At 37.7% G+C, this 23,772-nt stretch overlaps 1 protein-coding gene and 1 pseudogene across 1 annotated transcript; both read left to right on the top strand.

Annotated features, from left to right (window-relative positions):
* Nucleotides 1-6,978: 6,978 nt before the first annotated feature.
* LOC100733936 (olfactory receptor 2M3-like) lies at nt 6,979-7,919 on the top strand (annotated as a pseudogene).
* Nucleotides 7,920-16,515: 8,596 nt separating this feature from the next.
* On the top strand, nt 16,516-17,454 carry LOC100733656 (olfactory receptor 2M3-like). The gene has a single exon (XM_063234552.1). The coding sequence runs from the start codon at nt 16,516-16,518 to the stop codon at nt 17,452-17,454; it is 939 nt and encodes a 312-aa protein (XP_063090622.1).
* Nucleotides 17,455-23,772: the final 6,318 nt, after the last annotated feature.

The following is a 23,772-nucleotide window of genomic DNA, read 5'->3' as shown; positions in this document are numbered from 1 at the left end:
AGGCATGTTTCATAGATCTTAGAAGATAAGTTTTTTTAAAAAAAGACATCTTTAGTTTTATCCATATTTTGTAAGCTATGGAAATAAAAATCATTTACTATTTTAATTGAAAAGGTAAGAACAGTAATGACTTCAAAACAAAGTGCATTCATGTATGGAAATCTGATGAATTATATTACATGGCATAATCGATGAGTACTCTACACAAATTGGCTAATTAATATATATATATACATGTGCTTGAACAGAAGCATTTTAGATTTCATTATGTGCAGATATTTGCATATGCATAAATGGGAGTGGATATAGAATTAAGCCCAAAACGTAATTATTTTGTATGAAAAAAAAATCTTAAGATAATCGTAGCTCAGGCATCAGGAGTGTAGTTTTTCAATTGTGGCATCCAGTTGGTGATTTTTTGTTGTTGTTTTTGTTCCGAGGATCTAACTTACAACCTAGTGCTTGCAAGGCAGGCGCTTATGCCACTGAGCTGAATTTCCGGCCCTGGTGCTGGAACATTTTGAATTTTGAAATATTTCAGATTAGAGACATTTAGCCTGATAATTGAAGATATTTAGAAGAAAACCAGTAGTAGAACCACAGTGAGACTCCTGATTCATGAGTTCAATAACAATAGATTAGCTTTAAGAAAATTCTATGTATAGACAACTAAGCCCAAAGCACAAAGATTTTATTCAAAAAATGAGATACTCTAAGATCTGTTTTCCTCATGCTTATTGAGTTTTAAAATATGGTTGATTAAGAATGGCAGTAAAAAACAAATTAATGAGTGACATGGGTGATACAGGGGGGAAATAGGGAAGAAGCTGACAGAATTTTGTATTTTATATAATCATAAATAGGGAAGAAGCTGACAGAATTTTGTATTTTATATAATCATAAATATCAATAAGACTCTCATTTTCAAAACAGGCAGCTAGTTCTGTCTGAGGCCCTCAATGAACAGCTCCTCTTCCTGTAATTAAAAGCAAGGGATTTGGCCCAGGGGCTGCAGGTGGGAATCACTGAGGACTCAGCAAAGCCCATGCGTGGGTTTGCTTTGGATATTTAAAGCTGCCCAGATTCTGTGTAGGAGGCCATGCCTTCTAAGGGTCATTCAGCAGGTAAGTCCTGAGAGACTCTAGTGTCCCAGTGTGTCTCAGGTGTTCTGGAGGTCAAGAAGGGAGCACCTTTCACTCCAGAGCTTCTATCAGAAATGTTACTATTTAAAGCTGACCAACGAGGGAGATGATTTTTGATGTTGATATCCAGCACATTCCTTTTATATCACTTTAAAAATGAGTGCACTGTGTTTCTAGTTGTCATAATTAATGCTTTCATGTTACAGCAACGCTTGTCTTGGAAGATGCTAAATGAATGCAAGACGTTATGAGTCATAGCAAGGTAACGTATGCTAAGAATCCTTGCAAGACACCCCAGTGCATCTGGTGAATTCGTTCATGCTCTCATTCTTCATAAGGACCTCACACGACCCACTTGTGTGTGTCTCTGTTTGACTAAGAGTATGTCAGAGATAAGCAAATAGCTGATCAATCAGGAACTAGCAATCTAGTAGAGGAAACAATGGTTTCAAAAATGTTCACTGCTCAGAATGCTGTGGCAGACACAGAGAATCACCCATGGAGGTGAAAATCAAGGCGCACAGGCTTTATTGGCCAGTGGAAGATCCCTACCTGTATGGTTAGAGATGCTGACCCCGAGGGAAAAGGAGACTGAGGGTTTAAGGGTTAGGGTTGGGGCAGTACTGGGTAATGGTTACTACTTCCTCATTACATCAGACAGCTCTTCCTGGGCAATGGATCAAATACTTTGCCAGCATGATGTGAAGACTGTGAGAACAAGGGACTTGCAGTTGCATGCATTGGCCAGATGTTTAGAGAACAAACCAGCTCAAAAAAAAGTTCGTGTGTACAGGATAGAATGGAAGGCTGATACAAAGGAGAGTTACATTTACCATCGTTAGAATGAACCTGACTGCAAGATCACCAAAGAAAGTGACAAGACTTGAGTAATAATGTAACATTTATAAGATAAGCACACACTGTGAAAAATATTTTAATGAGGGACTTATAAGAATTAGCTTAATATGTCTTGAAAAAATCTAAAGGGAAGTGAGGAAAGTGAAAAAACAATCTCATAGGGATTAATTATCAAGTGACAAAGGATTGAAGACTGCAAAACAATGCAAGTTTGAGTTTCCCTGAACTGAAGATTCATATTTGTCTTTTACATCACACCAGGGCAAAGGCACACACTTCAGTGTGATGTGTCCAGGTGAGGCTCAGTAAGTGGAGAAACAATATGAAAGAGGTACACGTGTCAGAACTTGGAAACTGTGATCTACAAAAGTTCAGTTATTGAAAGAAAAGCCCTTATAGGAAAGATAATTTTGCTGAGGTTTAAAATCAAAATTATGTTAGTGAAAGTGCATGGGAGTTTTGCACAAAAACCACAGAACAGGTGACTCAATATACTTTTTTAAACAATTATCTTCTCCTACATTCCAAAAGGATTGGTAATGAGATAAAAGCCAGTTTTGTAGACTGTTTGGATCATGCAAAATTTGATATTTTGCAAAGATGAATGGTACATGCAATTGTGAAAAATCCAAAATTAGTGTGTAGGAGAAACTGGAGGAGGAGGAATTATATCCATGATGTCACAGGCTGTAAGTATAAATAACATAATTTTTCCTATAGCAATGATGTCACCACAGAGGGTTTAAGGGCTTCTCACAAAGAGGAGATGGGACATCAGTTCATTCTGTGGAGTAGGCTCCTGTCTCTCATTGTGGAAAAACAGTTTTGCACGTATTAGTGTGAGGCACAGACAGAGTAAGATGGAGTTAGAAAGTAAGGGATGGAGGGGAGGGACTCCAGCTGAGGGGCTGAGGGGTGCATGGTAAGGAGCTGCTGCAGACAGGCCGGCTCTCCACAGAACAATGTCCTGGATGTGCTGGTGACCAGTCGGCCTTGATCCCTCGCTCTGCTTTTGTAGCTCTAACTGCCCTGTCCATCACCAAGCAAGAACATTCATCTCAAGGGGAGTGAGCTTCCCTGCAAGCCATGAGGAATCTGTGGAGATTGTTCCTGCTTGAGGAGCAGCCTCATTTCCCATCACAGAGTAATTTCCCCACTTTAAGAGGTGACCTTGTTGTGGGCTGGTCTGCCAACTGCTGCTTTTCTGGAATTTAAGGTGAACACAGGTTGGAGACAATGACTGGAGACTTCCAGGCATCACATCAGGGATCTGGGATAGGACTTTGTAAAAGTTGGAGTTTGAATATTAATGAAAATTCTGTAAATAATTTACTGTTCTTGTGGTGTCTTCAGTCCTGTAGGAGGATGCAAAGATTACATAAAATTTAGGGCTAAAAAACCCTAATACAGAGCCATGGATGTAGATTAGCAGTATCAGCCTGCCTAGTAAGTACAAGGTACTGGGTTCCCAATACCCACCCCCAAAGTGAAAGGAAAATCCTTGTAGTATAGACTCTCATTCAGTGATAAACTTGCCCATGTGCTGGGCTGAGCAGGAATGCGACCAGAGGGAAGGCAGGAGATAAACACATGCTGACAACAGAAATACCCAGCTTCACCCTACTGTTAGCCACTGGACATCTGCACGTCTCCTCCTAGGTCTTAGTGCATTGCTCATTCTTGACAGAATTAGGCTGCTGGCCAATGTTGCTTTCCAAGTTTACTGGACAAAGAGTAGACCAGTGCATGAGAAGGAAAATAAGCCAAGCCTCGGGTCTATGCTGTGCTGGTCATTGCCTGGTCAGAAGTGTAGAGAGCAAAGTCATGGAGTACAGGTTTGGATAGCCTGGAGTGAGTGTGGTCATGCCTGCGACAGCTCATAGTGACAGAAGATTATTGGAGCTGGAGAGGAGGAACTGAGGTAAATAAGGAATTCAAAAATTCAATAGAGATGAATGAGCCAAAACTGAGTGGGCTGAATGCGGACTGGAACCACTGGCCACAGCTTATGCCTCAGACATGCTGCATCCAGCCGAGAGAGGGCACAGACTCCTTATCCCAGATAAAGACACAAAGGCACAAAGGCTAGACACTGTGTCATATGCAAAAAGAAGGGCAGGCTGCCAGCTCTGTAGTTAGATCCGTAATTTCTTTATCTCCTTCAACTGACCTTTCTTTTTTATTATATTGATATTTCTTTTCAAAATGTTGCAGTTCTGTTTTGCATGAGAAGTGGGCTTGCAGTTCATCTCTAACTCCAGGAATCTTTCTGCTACTCTTGACAGTCTTTCACTCTGTGGTTGATTTGCACTACCTGCATGGCTCCTCTCTACTCCCCATTCCATTTTTTTACCCCAAAGTAATGCCACCAATTAATTATCTACCTGTATTTGTATTATGGATACTTTGAAGTATTCCAGGAATGTGAAAGTTCTTAGTATCATGTTTAGTGCTTCCATGAATATGTATCATATAATCTTGTGAGGAAATTATTACACAATCATAAAGCATTATGTCATTAAATGCATAACTGTGACATCTCTTACACTCTATTGTGGGAAACATTTAAATTTCCCCTTTTCTTTCTGAAAGTTGGATATTTAATTGTGGTTACTGACATTTGAACCTACAGTCTCTTGCATTCTAGGCAACCCTTTGGCAGCCCTCGATAATTTTAGTTTCTGAAATCAACTGACAATAGACACCAGTAAAAGGAATACATAAATGGTACTGTGAGCCTAACTCATGGAAATAGGAGACCCAGAGAAAAGTAAGATGTCCTACAGAACCTAGCAAAGGGATAGGTCTTGCACTCCAAGCAGGGAGGAAGCCGTGTACTCTAGAAGGTAGGAAGAGGGTGACCCTAGAGGCACAGGTGGCCTTACACAGATGAGGTCTCCCAGGACATGGTCACCTATGAATCACTCTGGGCAACTACCAGGTCCCTAACCACTTCTTCCTGTGGAAAGGCCTTTTCCAGGCATGGACAGAGTGGGGATATCAAATGTGGGAAAGCCTGTCTGTATCTTCTATTTATTAATACAGACATTTCTCACAAAAAGTTGCCTTTCAGAGTTGTTCCTGGGTCTGAAAAGTCTTCAGTGTCTCTGAAAAGCAAATTTGGAATATGGCCAAGATATATGTTTGGGTGGAACTCCTTCCACCCCTAAGCTGTAATTTTCAATCAGGCTTTGCCTAGGGCAGTCACGTGGAAAGACCCAGGTTGGGAGCCTTCAGAGATCGTTGCTTGGGACCAGGCCCTGGTGCTCACTCTGACCTCCTGCCACACAGCAGCAAAGGATGCAGCTCTTGCTGCAGGACAGAGACACCTTAGGTCTCTCAAAGAGCTGTTGAGTCTGCTGTCCTGTGCCTCAGTCAAACACTTAGGGACTTGTGAGCCTTACTGTGTTTATCAGAAGAACAACACACAGTGGCAGGATTCTAGGAGGTCACTTGCTAGCTGAACTTTTTTATTTAAAGAAAGGCATCATCTACATTTTGAAATAGGGAATTAGGGATTCCTGCACAGTACCTCCTAGAAGAAAACCCGTAACAGAAAAATACCCATGGTGTAGAGGGATCCACAGCGACAGTGAGCAAGTGAGGGGCAGCTTCCAGACAAAGAACTGTCGCAATCAGCAAGTATTAGGAAGACTCAAGCGTGGCCTCAGTGAGGATTGTCCTCCTGGCTTTTGCTTTGTCTTGTTTCTGAGAGGGGCCCTGGCACAGAATGAGAGTCTGCACCTTCAACTCTGACTTCATCCTACAGAAGGCTTTTCCAGCCAATCGTTCAATACAGAAACGAGAAACTAAGGATGCACGGAAAAACAGGTTTATGCAGCACGCACTAAAGTTACCCAAACAAAAGTGATTCTTTCTGGGTAAGCATTATTACAGGAAAAGCATTTGTAAGACAATTTCAAACTGACTAAACATTTAGGATACACTGCCTGAGTTGAAATTTTGAGTAATTCTCATGGAATCGATGAGAACTGAACAAGTAGGCAGTGTGAGGCAATCATGTGCTGGAAGACACAGTCTCCACTGTCATCTATTCAAGGGAGAGTGGAGGAGACTCTCACACAGCACTGCACACTCCAGTGTGTGAGAAAGATACACAGTTACATTTAAATTTTTTATTTTCTAGGCAACTAGATACATTTGTAATTATTCCAAAATATGACAGTTATCTAACATTGTGTAATAAAGTAGGAAAATATTCACATTATTATTTTTTTTTTTCAAAAAAAAAGGCACAGAAGTGTTAACTGCCCGGGATCAGCCAGCTTTGCTGCTCACTCACAGACTTTGACACTGTGCCCCAGCCCTCTCCTTAGAAGAACTCTCCAGAAAGGTGTCCTGTACCAGTGGCTCAAGGTCACCCCACGATAACATCCCCCTGCTGTGACAAATCTTCATTATTAGCAATATTATTGCTCAGTGGTTTCTGACTGCTGATTTCTCAAATTCTTGGAATTTGTCTAATTTTGTCTTCTTTCCACTGGTAATCATTGCCCTTTATACTTGGCAGAAAAAATTCACAAGTAAAATAGAGTGAATGTGGAGAAATTTGATAAAAGGATTCCAAGGAAAATGAAACTGCTTTCTCAGAATTTATGAATTAGATGATGATTAGGAAACTGTGAAAGTACTAACAATGATATCACTCGATTTAACTTGTCCCATAAAGAGGATTTTATAACTTCGGAAAATTTCCCACCTATTGTCACAAAACCTACTTTGTCTGTTAAATAAGCAATTCACATTTAAAAATCACTTCAACCCAAACACTAGGATCACTATCAATCATCTATAAATAAAAGAACAAGTCTGTATCTTTATAAACGTCTTCCTGATTTACAGGTACTTCTTGAGACATAGTGGTCTGAGAAATAAAAATAAATGAAAAAACACAGTATTTCTATGACAGAATTTTACACACTTGTTACACATTCTCTCCACAGTAACTCCATTCACCATGGCCTGGGAGAATTAGACCTTCAACTCTGACTTCATCCTGCTGGGAATTTTTGATAACAGCCCCACCCACACCTTCCTCTTCACACTGGTCCTCACCATTTTCACAGTGGACTGCATGGGGAACACAGCCATGGTTCTGCTCATTTACCTGGATGCACACACCCATGTACTTCCTCCTCAGCCAGCTCTCTCTCACGGACCTCATGCTCATCTGCACCACTGTGCCCAAGATGGCTGTCAACTTCCTGTCTGATAGGAAGTCCATCTCTCTGGCAGGCTGTGGGACCCAGATCTTCTTCTATGTGTGTATTTCTGGAGCTGAGTTTTTCCTGCTGGCTGCAATGGCCTATGAGTGCTATGCTGCTATTTGCCACCCTGTGAGGTACCCAGTCCTCATGAACCAGAAAATCTGTGGCCCTTTGGCAGCTTCCTCCTGGATTCTTGGTTCCATTGATGGTATGATTATTATAGTTGCACTGACCTTCTCCTACTGTGGGTTCCGGGAAATACCCCACTTTTTCTGTGAAGTCCCTGCCTTGCTCACACTCTCATGCACAGACACCAAGACATTTGAACAAATAATGTTTTCCTGCTGCATAATTATGCTTGTCTTCCCTGTAACAATCATCATTGCTTCCTATACACGTGTTATTCTGGCTGTCATCCACATGGGATCCAGGAGAGTCGCCACCAATATTTTGCCACCTGCATCTCTCACCTCACGGTGGAGGGCATGTACTATGGAGCTGCGATGTTCATCTACATTAGGTTTAAATCTGAACGGTCCCTCACCCGGGACAAGATGTGTCTGCCTTCTACACCATCCTGACACCCATGCTGAATCCCCTCATCTACAGCCTGTGCAACAGAGAAGTCAGCAGAGCCTTCATGAAGGTGTTAGGGAAGGGGAAGTCTGTAGAACAAATGGTCTCATTTTAATTTTCATTGTTGTAGAGTTTGCTTACTGATTAAATTTGAAACTATAACTAACACAATTCAGCACCCAAAATGTTTTCACATTTGCACTGAAAAAGTTATGGTTTATACCAAAAGAGTCAAAATTTAATAACTGTACACATGAGCAAGAGATTTAGGCATGGTAAACAGGTTGGACAACAGGGAGTGAGCTTTTAACAATGGACCTCTTGCAAATCACAGATGAGATGACTGCACAGCGAGTTTCTGATGGCCTGGATCTGAGGTCAAAAGCACGTGTAGAAGGCAGAAGCCAACGTCTTGACGGCACTGTCCTCTTGGTTTTTTCATGACCCCTTCTGCCTATAGGGTATATCTTCTTTACTATTCATAACTCTTCCTCCTCCTCCTCTTACTCCTTCTCCTACTGCTTCTTCTTCTATTCTTCAGTGCTCTTTTACTTCTTTGTCTTTCTTTATTTTTCTTTTTCATTTCTTTTTTTAAACACATGTACACATTGAATTTCTACATTTGTTGGCTGTCCCTATCCACTTCCTGACACCAAAAGCCTCGAAAGGATCATTGGCCATCATGCCATCCAATAACATACACATCTGTTGGATAAATATTTGATTTTTTTGTAAAATTCAATGTGTTGTTACAAGTTAAGTATTTGTAGTATGAGGAAGTATAGAGCTATAGACTTTTAAAAATAGTAAGTATTTATTATCGCACAAGATATATAGTCCCATAACAGTAGCCCATTCTATGGTGTGTTTTTAACATATAGTAATTTTATTTACAGTGAGCCAATAATTTCCATGAGTTTGACCCTGTGACAGTGATCATCTTGTTACAACAATCAATGAAGCTAATTATGCGGAAAGTTATTCAGACACTTATAAGACCATACTATCACTGGAACACAAAATTATTGCGTGTGAAACTGAATATTTTCTACAACAGACAGTGAGTTATTCCATGATGCTGCACATTTATTTCCATATATAGAGAGAAAAATCCTCTTACTGTTGCTGAAAATTGAACTAATGCACCCATGATGGGTTAAGTATGGAGATTCTTCAAAATCTGAAAACAGAAATTTGCTTTAACCTAAGTATTGGGCACATCCACAAAGGATGAAAGGTAACAAACCATAGTGAGGCATGCACATCCTTATTACAGCAGCAATTCACAGTAGATTAACTTATGAAATAGACTAGATGTGTATCAACAGATCAAAGAAAAGATAATATATATATATATATATATATATATATATATATATATATATTTTGGTACCACGAATCGAAAGCACAACCTTGCACTTGCCAAGCATGCGCTTAAGCCACTGAGCTAAGTCCCTGGCTGAAAATTTTATGTATACACACAATATTATATTTTCAGCAATAAATAAGAATGAATTCTGTCATTTCTAGAAGTATGAAACAGCATGATTATTCTAAGTCAGACTCAGAGAGTCAATTATACTTTTGCTTATGTTTGAAAAGTCTAAAATACTAATAAATTAATAAAACAGAGGACCAAGAAACAAAACTAGAAATTCACTCTTCAAAATAAGAAAACGGGTACAAGGAAGGGGTAAAAAGGTAACTGTGATTAGAGGGATTGAAGGTGAACTAGATATGTTTTATGCACGAGCCAATTTCCAAACACAAATGTCATTATTCCATAATATAAAAGAATAAAGAACTCATATCAATTTGAAATTGTATTTATTACAAAAATAAGATAGGTAATAACTTTTCAAACATTAAGTATGAAGCCAAATAAATAATGAATTTTCCCATATATTTGAGGAAGAAATTTTACCAATTCTGTATACACCCTTCTAGAAGATGTAAACATGAAGCATAATTATTAACTGATTTACTCTAAAAAATTACTCCAGTTCCAGGAAACCATTGGGTATTAAAAATATTTTAAAGACCAAAATATGTAATAGATATTGTGAAATAGGAAGAAAATGTTCAAATAGGAAGGAAAACTGGGAAGAAGGAAGAGGAAAAGAAGGAAGAGAAAAGGAAAAAATGAAGAAAGAAGGAAAATTGGAAACAAATCTCTTGCAAATAAGGAAGAGAAGAGGGATTGAAAGGAGAGTTGGGAAATGGGAAAAAAGAATCAAGATATATCATTTGCAAGTATAAATTTCCTGAGATGAATGTGAACATCATGTGCATCTAAAAGGTACCAATACATTTAATTAATTAAAAAATAGAAAAAGTAAAATCAGAATCTCATGAATGTTAAGAGTAATATTCACAAAATATTAACAAATTCAAGAACCTCAATGTTTAAAAATTTTATACAATGAGGGCATAGAACATTTTTTTCCAAACAAAACTGGATTAGCATTTTAAAAATTAAACTAGGTATTTTATTCTCTTACCTGGTTACCAAAATATACATGGACACATTAACACATATGAAGTAAACTGACAAAATTGAACATTAATTAATTTAAATACTTTCAGTAAACAAGGAACAGAGGGATTGCAACTTGGTAAAGATAATATACAAAGAATTGAGAATCTTGTGTTTTGATGAAAAACCTAGACTACAAGTAAAATAATGGGAATGCAAAGATATCTGCTCTCATTTCTTTGTACTATCATTGTTCTGAAACTTTTCACCAATGTAAATAGGCAATAAAATTAAATAAAGTTAAGCATTATGGAAGGAAGAAAAATAAGGGTTCTAGTCACAGATATTATTATATCTATATAAAAATACATGGAGAACAAGCACAAAGACAAAATTCTACTGTATTCAGTAATTTATAATTGCAAGATTACAATTTGTTTCTAGATAGTACCAATAAACTGGTAGAATTTGAAATTAAAACCACAGTATCATTTTCATTAATATAAACCAAAATGCAATACTTAGGTAAAAATCTAGCAAAATATAAACATCCATATAAGAAAATGACAAAACTCAAGATACACAAAAATGAAGTGAGCAAATAAAAGTTTATTCCCAGTTCATGGACAGGCAGGCTCAGAACTGTCAAGATCCTAGCTGTCCGTTGCCCAGACTGGGCCAGAGCGTGAGATTCTCCTGGACGCATGTTTTCTGAGACTGTTACATTTATAAAGGGCGCATCTGGAGGGCTGAGCACAGGGCTGATCCTGTGGTTATATTTGGGCTGATTCTTGAATGGGTTCTGAAGGAGTTTCTCATTCTCTCTCTCTCTCTCTCTCTGTCTCTCTGTCTCTCTCTCTGTCTGTCTCTCTGTCTGTCTCTGTCTCTCTTTCTCTCTTCCTCACACACACACAGTAAATTCGTGTGGCTAACTCATTTTACCTCACACTGTCAAAGATTCATACAATTAAGTTTTATATGGGTTAGTTGAACTATCCAAAACTGTGTTTTGGCCAAAACACATTATATTAAGTGACTGGCTTGCCATGCATTAGTGGTCCAAACCGTGTTGTCACAGTATGTTTATCAGTCCATCATCTATATATACACCTATAACATATCTATAATAGATGTATACATAGATGTATACATCTGTTATCTAGCTATTATCGCTCTATCAATATATTTAGGTAAGATATTTTTTAAATGTCTTATTTTGGAAAAATGTTAAGTCACAAAGGTATCTGTGGGACACTAGTGTGATGTGGAAGCCCAAGTTATAATATATAATAATAAATATGTGAGAAAAAATAACATATTAAAAGGTAAAAAATATTATTACATATTTCAAAGAAAGCTTGACCACCACATAGCTATAAACAAACTCCTACTTGCACACAGCTGTGTGTGAAAATGCATGCACACATGTGCTGTCAGGAGCATTATGTGGAGTGGTGTAAGCCAGGACATGTGAGTCTTTTTGCTGTGTACTTTATTTATTTATTTATTTATTTATTTATTTATTGTCTTTTTCCTTTTTATCGGTACCGGGGATCGAACTCACGACCGCCTGCTTGCACGGCAGGCACTTATGCCGCTGAGCTAAATCCCCAGCCCCATGCTGTGTACTTTATAACAGAACTTGAAGATAGCAGTAAGATGACTGGTAGAATCAGAAAAAGAGTGGAATCAGGACCCACAGAAGGCAAGCTTGCCACAGCAGGACTGGCCTGTGTGCCTTAGGCCCACATGTGGAGGAGTGAGTTAATGGCGACCCAAATGATACCACTGATCTGCCAGCGTGAATATCACTGCTGAGCTTTGACAGAGTTATGTTTACAGGTAAATATGGCAACACTTTGAGGTGTATACTTAAGCTGAAAATGAGAAGTCCAAGTGCCTGATTTCCCCGTCAGTTTATGGCGTTACAGACAGTTTGAAAATATGAGGTTTTAAGGGGAGTTAACATGGAGTCCTAGTATATGAATAAACCAGGAGACAAAAGAAAACATAGAGTTTTTATGTATTATTAATCAATAAAATAAAATGACTCATTTTACAGTTTAAATATTGAGTTATCTTTTCAAGTTTGAACGTAACTTACATGAATTCCTAGGAGAAAAAGTGATGATAGCACAGAGTACTATTATAATTGAAGACAAGGGATAGGAGATCCCTGGGGGATTTAGAAATTAAATCACATGCAACTTAGTAAACTTGGGCTGTGAAGATCTGCTGGAAACTTAAACATTCTCAGCTGTACTGCAAGGAGCAGGTTCCACTGAAGACATTCAGGTGGGTGAGACTGCGAGAGATGCTGAGGAAGGCATCCCAAAATACTTAGGTGCTGTGGGCATTCCAGAGTCAACCAGAAAGTAAGGGAACCATGTTGCATTTAAAAGTAATGTATGGGAAATTTTGGTGTTTTAAATTTCTCCAGATAGTCACGTTTGTCCTCACTGATCTGCAACGCACCCCTTGATAGTCGTTAATAAATTCGATGGTATGCTTTTCCATTAATTACAGTTTTATGGTTAAATGAAATAATGCCTGTGTAGTGGACATAGTCTATTTGCCACACTTTCCACCTTCTTAAGGATCTGGTGGCTTCCCCTGTGTGTAAACTTCCACTGTTCAATAGCATGGAGAGAAAGTATATATGCATTAAGCATAAAAATCAACAATCAAGGAAGAAAAACAGAACTTTCTCAGCATATTTGCTACTTAGGAACAGTGGGGAGTTTTGTGGAATTTTCAAAAAGCGACTAGATGAGTGTCAGCTAGACTTGAGTATCAGTAGTACTATTAATTTTGATAACTTATACCATGATACACATGATTTTATGAGTGATTCTAAGAATCAACTTATCCCATTTTTAAGACCACCCTGTGAGAGATGAAGAAAAAAAATCTCAGAGGCATTACCTCATTAGGGTGGTAACAGGGCACTGTCTGAAGGTTTAGGTGTTTGGTATTCCTGTAGAACAGGAATAGAAGCCATGTGTCTTCTCTGAGTTTGATGTGTGCAGTTTGATATCCACAGAATAGAGAAAGAAATAGAGTAAGGTGTGTGTGTGTGTGTGTGTGTGTGTGTACACATACACGCTCTATGTGTGGGAAACGGAGCCATGATTTAAAGGGCTGCAGAAGAGCAACACCCTTTCAATTAAAGAAAGACTTCTGAGAAGCCCAGTTCACACTTGGACATCATGGAGCATTTTAATATCAGTGAGGCCTGATGATGCAAGCTTACAAGGCCATGTGTGGGAGGCTGAGGCAGGGGAACTGTAAATTTGAGGCCAGTTTGGAGATGTAGCAAGATGGCCAGGACGGGGAGAGGGAGAGAATGAAAATCTGTAAAATGCATAAGAAGTTCACAGGGTTGACTGGGAAACAGAACAAATGAGTTGAAATATGCAGATGCTTGCAAATCTCTCCAAAACACCTCATGAACAAAATTTGCAAGTCAATGGTCTGCCATGGAAAACTTGAGACAACAGTGTTTGCAAGGGGTGGAGTGATCGATCTACTGGGGCCTTGGGAGAAGACGGAAGCCACACAGCAGGTGGACTGAAGAATGTGGGGTGCTCTGTTCATAATCTCTAGGGTGCAGATGGGGAGCCCTCTGGCTCAAAGGCTTCTGAGCCTCTCTAAAAGGCATGAGCAGCCCTTCTTGTCAACATGTGTGAGCGCTCTCTTCACAGGCGTGCATTTGGGGAAAGCCAAACTTTCTGCACCGGTCGTTTTGCAAGCCACCTTTATCTGTGACCTTATGTCTGGCTTGTTTGTTTTGGTTTTTAATCTTTGATGGTGAGAGAGCAAAGGTGTAGTGTTGCCTGTCTGAGCAGGAACAGGGACTCAGTAATCCAAATCAGCACCTTGCCAATGCTGCTACCTCATTCCTCTTCCCTCAGCCCTTTATCCTCTCAGCCTCTGCTCCGCTCCAACATATGTTCTTTCACAGCAAAGTGTCCTTCAGCACCCTGCTGCCGTGAGCTGCCAGCACCATGCCTTTCTTCTCCTCCCCACCTCACTAGCTTAGAGTTCCCTTCCCTCAGAGTATCACTGCGACAGTATTATATCCTCTGATTAATCAAGGTCGATTGAACTATTTAGCTAAAGTAGTAACTCATTATAATGTGGTAGAATAAACAAAGGCTATTAACCCATAGTAGAAAGGTTTAGTAAAATTCATGGTATGGACAGACTTGTGATAAACTTAATACAAAATGAGTGGAGTAATGATGTGCATTATTGTAGGTGCAGAGATCTAACACCTACACCACCTCTTCCTTTATTATATCTCTATGTAAATGCATTCTTTGTGAATTTGAAATTTAACCCTGGACCCAATATGGGCTAGGCAAACACTCTACTAGTGATCTACACCACAGCCTTATTGTTTGTCAATTAAAAAGAGATATATGACAGTAAAAGTAATGAAAATAAAATACAGTTAGCAGGTTAGCAAGGTTTCTAAAGGTTTGATAGTATACCTACTGAAAAATTAACCAGCACAGGTTAAACTTATCTACATAATAGGAGCTTAGTTTGTTGTAAGTACTGAAACCACAAAAAGTCTTTTATAGAGCAATGGATGAGGGATTCAACATGTAATGAGTTACAACTGCATTGCTGGTGTGGTCACAAAATTTGTGATTGCTGCACAGATAAATAATCAGGGAAAACAAAACATTTGTTAAAAGATGCCAGTGGACAAGAAATGAATGAAACCAATGATTTGTCTTTGAAATAGAGGCACATAAAAGAAATAAAATAGAGAATAAAGAAGATGCTACATTAACCAAGATGATATTCATTTTTATTATTAGTGATGAAGACAAACCCACGTTCTTTCTAATAGTAAGCATGTGACCTAGCACCGAGATCCACCCAGCTCCCCCTGTAATACTCTTACAATGTACTTTGGAAAAGAAACTGAAAAAGTGATATTTCTAGATATAATATTCTAGATAAAAAACCATTTTATTACCTCCAACAATACTTCATTTCTTAAGAAATGTACAAAATAATGTTTTGAATACTTTGTGATTTCATTAATTCTTTGTAACTCCTTTTAATATGGATATTATCCATATCCCAATTGACAGAGAGGAACGTGAGCCTCAGAAAAACTCCTAATTACCTGAATACAGAGACAAATAATCTGTGGAAGTCTAAATTAGTATCCTCTGGAATCAGAATCTTCAGGGAAAGCTGGTCCACTAGCTTATCTCACAGATATACTGGATTTAGCCATGGAATGAGAAGAAACATCTTGGTGAGGGTCTTCTGCCTTCATGACTCACAGGTAGAAGAAACACATGTCAGATAACACACTTCTGGGAGCTCACATTCTCTGCTTACCTGATATTTGACTAAACATCTTATTTTACTTCATCTATTTCTCTTTTCCTCTAAATTTGTTGGAGTTATAATTTTATTATTATTATGTGATGATGATGTGGTATGTTCAGTTCCAAAGGAAATGTGGAAAAGTCATGGGATACCCAGAAATGCAGGAGTGTTTTAATAATATTAGTATGATTAAGAATGTATTATCCAGCTACTGTATGGTTTGCATCTAAAATGTCCTCCAAGTGGTACATGCATTAGAGGCTAGGCCTCTGGCAAGTGCTAAGAGGATGGGGCACTGACTGAATCTCTCACTGGACTGGTCTCTTGTGTGCTAGGAGGTGGCTTTGGGATGTAGGAAGGGATTTGGGGCACAAGCCCATGATTTGTAAAGACTCCCTTGGTTCTCTCTCACATCTGCTTCTTGGCCACCACAAAGTGAGCGGCTTTCCCGCATCAGGCCCTATTAATATGGTGTGTCTCATTAGATCAAACTGAGTGGAAGCTGAAAAAAATTGAAAACTTAGTCACAATGAGCACTTTCTTCTGTTAGTTTTCTTTGTCATCCACTAGAAAGGAGACTGTTAAAATGTTTTAGTGGAATCATTATACAAACTGCATTATATGACTTGGTAAAACTCAGAGTTCTACTAGGAAACTTGCTTTCCTTGTTAGCTATGTAACTGGATTTAAGTTTATGTCAGCCGAAAATAAACCTTATGTGCTCATTTACAAATAAAATTTTGAGAGCCAGAGTCACAATTTTCCTATGCATAAATAATTTTTTGGCATATATATATAAGAGGGAAATCTTTGTCATTTCCATAAACTATGCCTGTCAATTCTTAAAAGTTGTGTCTCCACAGTAAAAATATTCACCATGGCCTGGGAAAATCTGACATTCAACTCTGACTTCATCCTCATGGGAATCTTTGATCACAGCCCCACCCACACCTTCCTCTTCACCCTGGTTCTGGCCATCTTCACCGTGGCCTGCGTGGGGAACACAGCTATGGTTCTGCTCATCTACCTGGATGCCCAGCTGCACACATCCATGTACTTCCTCCTCAGCCAGCTCTCCCTCATGGACCTCATGCTCATCTGCACCATTGTCCCTAAAATGGCTGTCAACTTCCTGTCTGGCAAGAAGTCCATCTCTCTGGCAGGCTGTGGAGCCCAGATCTTCTTCCATGTGTCCCTGCTTGGAGCTGAGTGTTTCCTGCTGCCTGCGATGGCCTATGACCGCTATGCTGCCATTTGCCAGCCTCTAAGGTACCCAGTCCTCATGAGCCAGAAAATCTGTGGCCTCATGGCAGCTTCCTCCTGGATTCTTGGCTCTAGTGATGGAATAATTGATGTTGCAGTCACACTGACTTTCTCCTACTGTGGGTCCCGGGAAATACCCCACTTTTTCTGTGATGTCCCTGCCTTATTCACTATCTCATGCACGGACACCAAGACATTTGAAAGGATGATATTTCTCTGCTGTGTGATTATGCTTGTCTTTCCCATAGCAATCATCATTGCTTCCTACACTCGTGTTATTCTGGCTGTCATCCTCATGGGATCTGGGGAAAGTCACTACAAAGCTTTTGCCACCTGCTCCTCCCACCTCATGGTGGTGGGCATGTACTATGGAGCAGCGATGTTCATCTACATGAGGCCCATGTCTGAGCGGTCCCCAACCAGGAACAAGATGGTGTCTGCCTTCTACACCATCCTAACACCCATGCTGAATCCCCTCATCTATAGCCTGTGCAACAGAGAAGTCAGCAGAGCCTTCTTGAAGGTTTTAGGGAAGGGAAAATCTGCAGAATAAATGGCCTAATTATTATTGCTATAGAATCTGTTACTGATTAACTGTTAATATTTAACTGACAAAATTCAACATAAAACTTACTAATAGTCTTTATAAAAGTGTTCTAGTTTACACAAAAAGCCTTAAATTGAAAATACCATTCAAATTACAATTATCAATAAATATTCATAACCACAGGGTGCAGAAATGTATAATTTCAAAAAAAAAAACAACCCTAAACATGAGATGTCCTTCACAGTACCTCATTCACTTGTGTGTTTTAATGTACAGCAATTTAACATTTTCTAGTCTATAATTTCCAGTAACATGACATTATACCTGAAAATGATAAACTCATAGAACAAATAATCTGGTGGTTCCCATTTGTGGGATGCAGAGGTAGAAAACAGGAAGTCACCAAAAAGCAAGTCCTCCCTGTGAATCAGTACCATTTATGGGCCACTGGGGGTACAGCCCGACCTCATCTTTCTTCAGTGAGTCAGTGCCATTCGCAGACTGCAGAAGAAAGGAACAAAAAATCACCAAGAAGCAAGCCCTCTCTGTGAATCATGTGCAGGATGATTTAAATCATGCCCTTCTGGTATGCAGGATGGGGGGATAAAAGAGCCAAACACCACTACACACAAACCGAGTAAGCAACCAGCTTATCAGGGAGAAACAGGCTGCGATGATAAGTATTGAGGTGAAATGCAATTTCATTCCTTTGGTGTTGCACTGACTTTGCAGGTCTAGGGCTGGTAGTCTGACCATCAATTCAAAGGATGGTAGTACGCAGTGTGGCATCTACGGGGGAATCTCCTTCTGAAGGTGGTAGCCATTATTAATTGCCTATTATCTTCTTTTGAAGTCCTATATCATTCTCATTATTTTGTTGGATTTAGTTTTATTCTATTTTGTTTTGTTTGATTTTGTTATATCTGATAGCATGGGCAACTATTTCAAAGATAACAAGATAGCAAGATATATTATGGTAGCCATTTTGAATTTACTATTGTCTTCTTTTGAAATCCTTTATTGTATTCATTGTTTTGTTTTTATTGGTTCTATTCTGTTCTGTGTCTGAAGGTATCTGTAGCTATTTTGAAGACGAGGCATTATCATAACCATGGTTGATTTCCTATTGTTTTGAAGTCCTGTGTCACACTGGTTTGTTTTGATTGGCTTTATTCTCTTTTATTTGGTTTGATTTATTCTCTTTAAATAAAAATTTTAAAAAGATAATGAAAACTTGTAATTTATGGGTGAAAAAGACACTACAATTCTGCTATATCTCACGTATAATAAAGAAGTTATTAAAATATATTAAACAGGAGAAATACAAATGGGAAAAGTGGGTTCAGGAGAAGAGGTGGGTGGAACCTGATTATGAGGCTCTAAATAAGGATGAGGGGAAGGGGTCAATGAATTCAATTTAGTGCCAGTTCTGATTGAAGTTTGGAGAAATACAAGAAGCTGCTGCTAGTATATACTTAAAAGCAGAATGATAAACTTCAAATAAAATCTGAGGTAAGGCATTGAATTTTTAAAAGCCATCCAAAATAAGGTGACATGTAGAAACAAAGAGATAAAATATTTTGAAAGAATTTAGAGATTAAAGAACAGTTCAGTTTTACACAATGAAGTCAGTACTATATGGAAGATATACATGCATTACACATGAATATTTAATAAACATTTATACGGACACTAAATATATATATTCACAACTAGGCCAGGAACATACAGATTGGAAAAATCACTCAAAACAAAAATCTGTAAGTGTAGATATAAAGGTTAAAAGAGATTTTCCTTAGTATATTTTGTCCAAATAACCTGTCATTAATCTGTATATTTGAGAATTAAACTTATAGTGGCTCATAAGAAAATAAATGAATCTGAAGCTGATAAAATAAAAGAGGGATAGAAGGAAAAGGAAACAATTTTGGATATCTTATGTACATATAACAATTTTCCACTATGAATGTAATTTTATCTACTACAAATGTGTGCTAACACAAATTATAAAAAGAAAATTGTCAAATTATTCCTATTTGAAAATCATATAATTCTTTGCATGGAAGACATAAAAACTACCAGGAGAACTTCATATCTGATAAACAATTTAAATAAAGTTGTAGAATATAAAATCCATATAAAAATCAACAATAGTCTTGCACAACAATAATGAACTCATCAACAAATAAATCAAGACAATTCCACTGACAATAACTTCAAAAAATTAAATATATAATAAGCTTAACCATTAATGTGAAAAGCTTCTAAAAAAATTACAGAGCTGTGAAGAAATGAAGAGGAATTTAGAAAATGAAAGAATGTACCTTATTCTTAGATTGATAAAATTAATATTATTAAAATTACTATATTATCCAACAGAATCCAGAGATGTAATGCAAATCTTTTTTTTTTTTTGTCTTTTTCCTTTTTATTGGTACCAGGGATCGAACTCACGACTGCCTGCTTGCAAGGCAGGCGCTTATGCCACTGAGCTAAATTCCCAGCCCCTGCAGTTCTTAATAAACTGTGAAAATTACTGCTCAGAGTACTAGAGGAAAAACTCTCTAAATCATTTGGAATCCGAAAAATTGTGGAACAGCTAAAGCTATCCTGAGGGTGGGAATATGCTGAGGCATGACCAAAGCAGATGTCCAGCTGCACTGAAATGCATCAGCAGTAACAGCAACACCACAGGCACTCGCACAGAAGCAGACATGTGGAATAAATGCATCCACCTCCCACGCTCTGATTTTTGAAAAAATAGCCAAAGTATACTAGAGAAAAATTTTCCTGTTTAGCAGATGTTGACAGGAAACTGAAGATTCACTTACAGAAGACTGAAATTACATTCTGTAATCTGTCACCCTGTGACCAATCAAATCAGTGTGCATCAGAGAGCTACATGTAAAACTGTAAGAACAATGCAAAGACATCATCTCTCCTCACCTTGTTATCATTGTTCTAAAAATTTTACTAGTGCAGAAAAAGAAAGAAAGAAAGAAAGAAAGAAAGAAAGAAAGAAAGAAAGAAAGAAAGAAAGAAAGAGAAAATACATTAAGACAGAAATAGAAGTTTTGGTTACAGATGTTATGATTTCTATATAGAAATGCAAAAAAAAACCATGAAAGACAAAATTTCTCTTAGACATAATAAATTATAAAACAACATTGCAGGATACATAGCATATACATGTGCAATTACTTTCCTGCATGGCACTGGTAATGAATGTGAAACTAAATCACAGTACGAATTCCCTTAGCATATGTTGGACTGTAATACTTAGGTAAAAATCTAATAAAAGATACACATTAATAATACAAGAAAATAATGAAAATAGAAGAAAAACAAAGGAAGAAGGGCTAAAAATAAAATGTAAATGAACAAATGTTACCCCATGTTCATAAGAAGATGCTATTAAGATCAATGTGTTACTGCTGAAATAATACACAAATAGAGAGATATAAGTATAATCAACTGATTTAAACACCCATATATATTTTCAACGTATTTTAACAGAGGAAACCTTACATAAAAATACAGATTCTCCTTAACTAATCATGCTGCAACAGTATTTGCATACCAGAAACAGGACGTAAACATGGACTTTATGATCTTCATGAACAGACATATAAAATGAACCACAGAACTAAAATAAAATGTAAAACTATGAAAATTTAAGGAACATATCATAAAAGGTAATTTGGATAATACTTTACACAACTTTTAAAATATTAAATATTAAAGTACATAAATTAAGGATGAAAAAGTGGATCTGCTCATTTTCATTAAAATTAATAATTTGATATCTACAAAAGACTGTCAACAGAATGAAAATCCAAAACAAATACCAAAATTACAGAGGCAAAATACTAATCTAAAAGAATGGTTATGTACAAAATACAAATAATTAAAAGTTAAATAATAATAAACAACTCAACAAATGACTGTCATACACAAAACAAAGACATAAAAAAGATAAATAAGTTTATGAAAATATTTATCACGATATGACATTAGAAAATTTCAAATAAAAACTAATGAGGCTTTATTATCAATTAATTATCAGGACTTAAGCCCCAAAATTTATGAAAACTCTGAATGGTGGGGAATACTGATGAGTGTCAGGAGCTTTCAAATTTTTGCTAATTTAGTGTAAAATGAACAGCTTCTCTGGATGGCACCTTTATAAATTTGTACAGAACAAAGCCTACTTATACAACAGCATGATGAATTTCACGACAAGTTCCAGTTGAGCTGAAGATTTACGCTTTCAGGTAAATGTTCACCTGGATTTTTACAGTGACTCTGTTCATAATTACTAAACTTGGAAATAAAGAACTGTTCTTCAGTAGCTCAATGAATAAATAAATTGTGGAGCTTTTACATAAATGTATTTAACACTAAAGAGAAATTACCTATGAAGATATGAATGCACATGCAGAAACTCAAATGCTTTTTAGTAAATGAAATTAATCAACCTTTAGATAGCTATATACTGCTTAATTTGAATTATGACAATCTGAAAAATACAAAACTATGAAGGTATACAAATGGCCAATTTTTTGATTTGACAGATTTACAGCATAGTAAAATATTTTGTGAGATAAAAGAAATACATATGATCACAAATGTTTTAACAGTAGAGGCTGACTGACATCAAGAAGAAAAGAGAAAATAACTTGGACTTCAGTACTGTGGTTTAGATATGACAGCAATGCACCCCTCAAAGGTGCCATGTTGGAAGCTTTGTCTCAGAATTTGATGAAATTGAAGGCTAGTGAGAGGTGATCAGGTAGGTTAACGCTTCACTCAGAAGGAATAAGTGCTGTTTTGTTAAGAAATGTATTCCTAATGACAGCAAGTTGAAAATAAGTCTATACCTTACTTCTTTCTTCTTCCTGTCTCACAATGTGATCTTGCCTCTTATGTACACACCCATCATGAAACCATCAGACACACTGTGATGCTCCCAAGGGTGGCCATAGGAAAAGATGACAGGGCTCACCAGTCTTGGGCTTTCAGTCTCTAAACCTGTGAGCTGCTTGCCTGTTTCATTTACACATTTCTCAATGTAAGTATTTGGTGAGCCAGAGATAAGCTCAGCAACGCAGCACCTATATAGCAATTATGAATCCATGAGATCCATCCCAGGTAGGAAGAAAACCACCGAAACTAAAGTATTTGGTTACAGCAGGAACAAATGCACTTGTATGAGTGAAAACCATGTCATTGTGTCTTCTTTGTAATAAATGTGTCACTGTAGAGCAAGATTTGCTTAGTGCAAGATTTACAACTGTCTGTAGTATGAGTAATATCTTTGTGAACCTAAATCTCTTCTAATAAATAACATTGTTTAAAGTCGTGTTTTACCGATTATGGCAAGAATAAGAATATAATAAAGAAATATTAATGTACAATCATTCAAGTAAAATTAAAGGACTGTTTTCCCTTCATAGGATCACATATATATTTTACATGAAATAACAAAAATTAAGTGAATTACTACACTTCCACATTTCTTAAATCACTTGTGGGCAACCTCTGCAGCCTAGGGAAGCCTTGGCCGCTCTTCCTCTGCAACAAAAAGACCTCATCAGCCAAGGGGATCACTGCTCCCCAGCACCCAGACTACCTCAGCAGTCAAGGACAGCCTTGGCCACCTCTCACGCATACCCAAAATACCTCAGCACCACAAAGAGGAAGCTAACTGGGCTTACAAGATGCATGGTGACACAGCAGGGTCCTACTGGTACATACTATAGACAGGTGGGTGTAACAGCCTGGAACAGACTTAAGCAGTAGCAACAATATGAGCTAAGGGTTATTTCACATTAATACTCCTAGGCTAGTCAGCCTACAAAGAATATAGGACTCATACAAGTGGTCTACAAGCAAAATTCAGGTGACCTCTCAGCAGCACTTGGGACATTCTCTAAAACAGGCAATATATTAGCCCATAAAACATACTTAAGTAAATGTAAAGTGACTGAGATTATCCCATGCATATTATCTGAAAATAGTGCTCTGACAATGGAAAATAATAGCAAAAGAAGTTGTAAAAAATATGGAAATATATGAAAATAAAATAACAATCTTCTGAACAACCAGTGGGTATTAGGTAAAATTAAAGAAGAAATTAATCAATATCTACAATTCAAATAATGCATATATAACATACCAGAACTTGTGGGACACAATGAAAGCAGTCCTAAGAAGGATTTGTATAGCAGTAATAGTCACGTCAGGAAAACAGAACAAGCACAAATAAACAACCTAATGCTGCACCTCAAGCTTCTAGGTGAAAAAGAAGAGTAAGGAAAGCCT

Source organism: Cavia porcellus, unplaced genomic scaffold (genome assembly GCF_034190915.1).
Source record: "Cavia porcellus strain 051 isolate PalLab524CR breed Dunkin Hartley unplaced genomic scaffold, mCavPor4.1 scaffold_24, whole genome shotgun sequence".
NCBI classification, from domain to species: domain Eukaryota; kingdom Metazoa; phylum Chordata; class Mammalia; order Rodentia; family Caviidae; genus Cavia; species Cavia porcellus.
Note: the sequence above shows the minus strand (reverse complement) of the source record. Positions and strands in the feature narration are given on the sequence as shown.

Excerpts from the sequence above, each read along its gene's own strand:
- LOC100733656 (XM_063234552.1), top strand. The coding sequence starts at position 16,516 with ATGGCCTGGGAAAATCTGACATTCAACTCTGACTTCATCCTCATGGGA.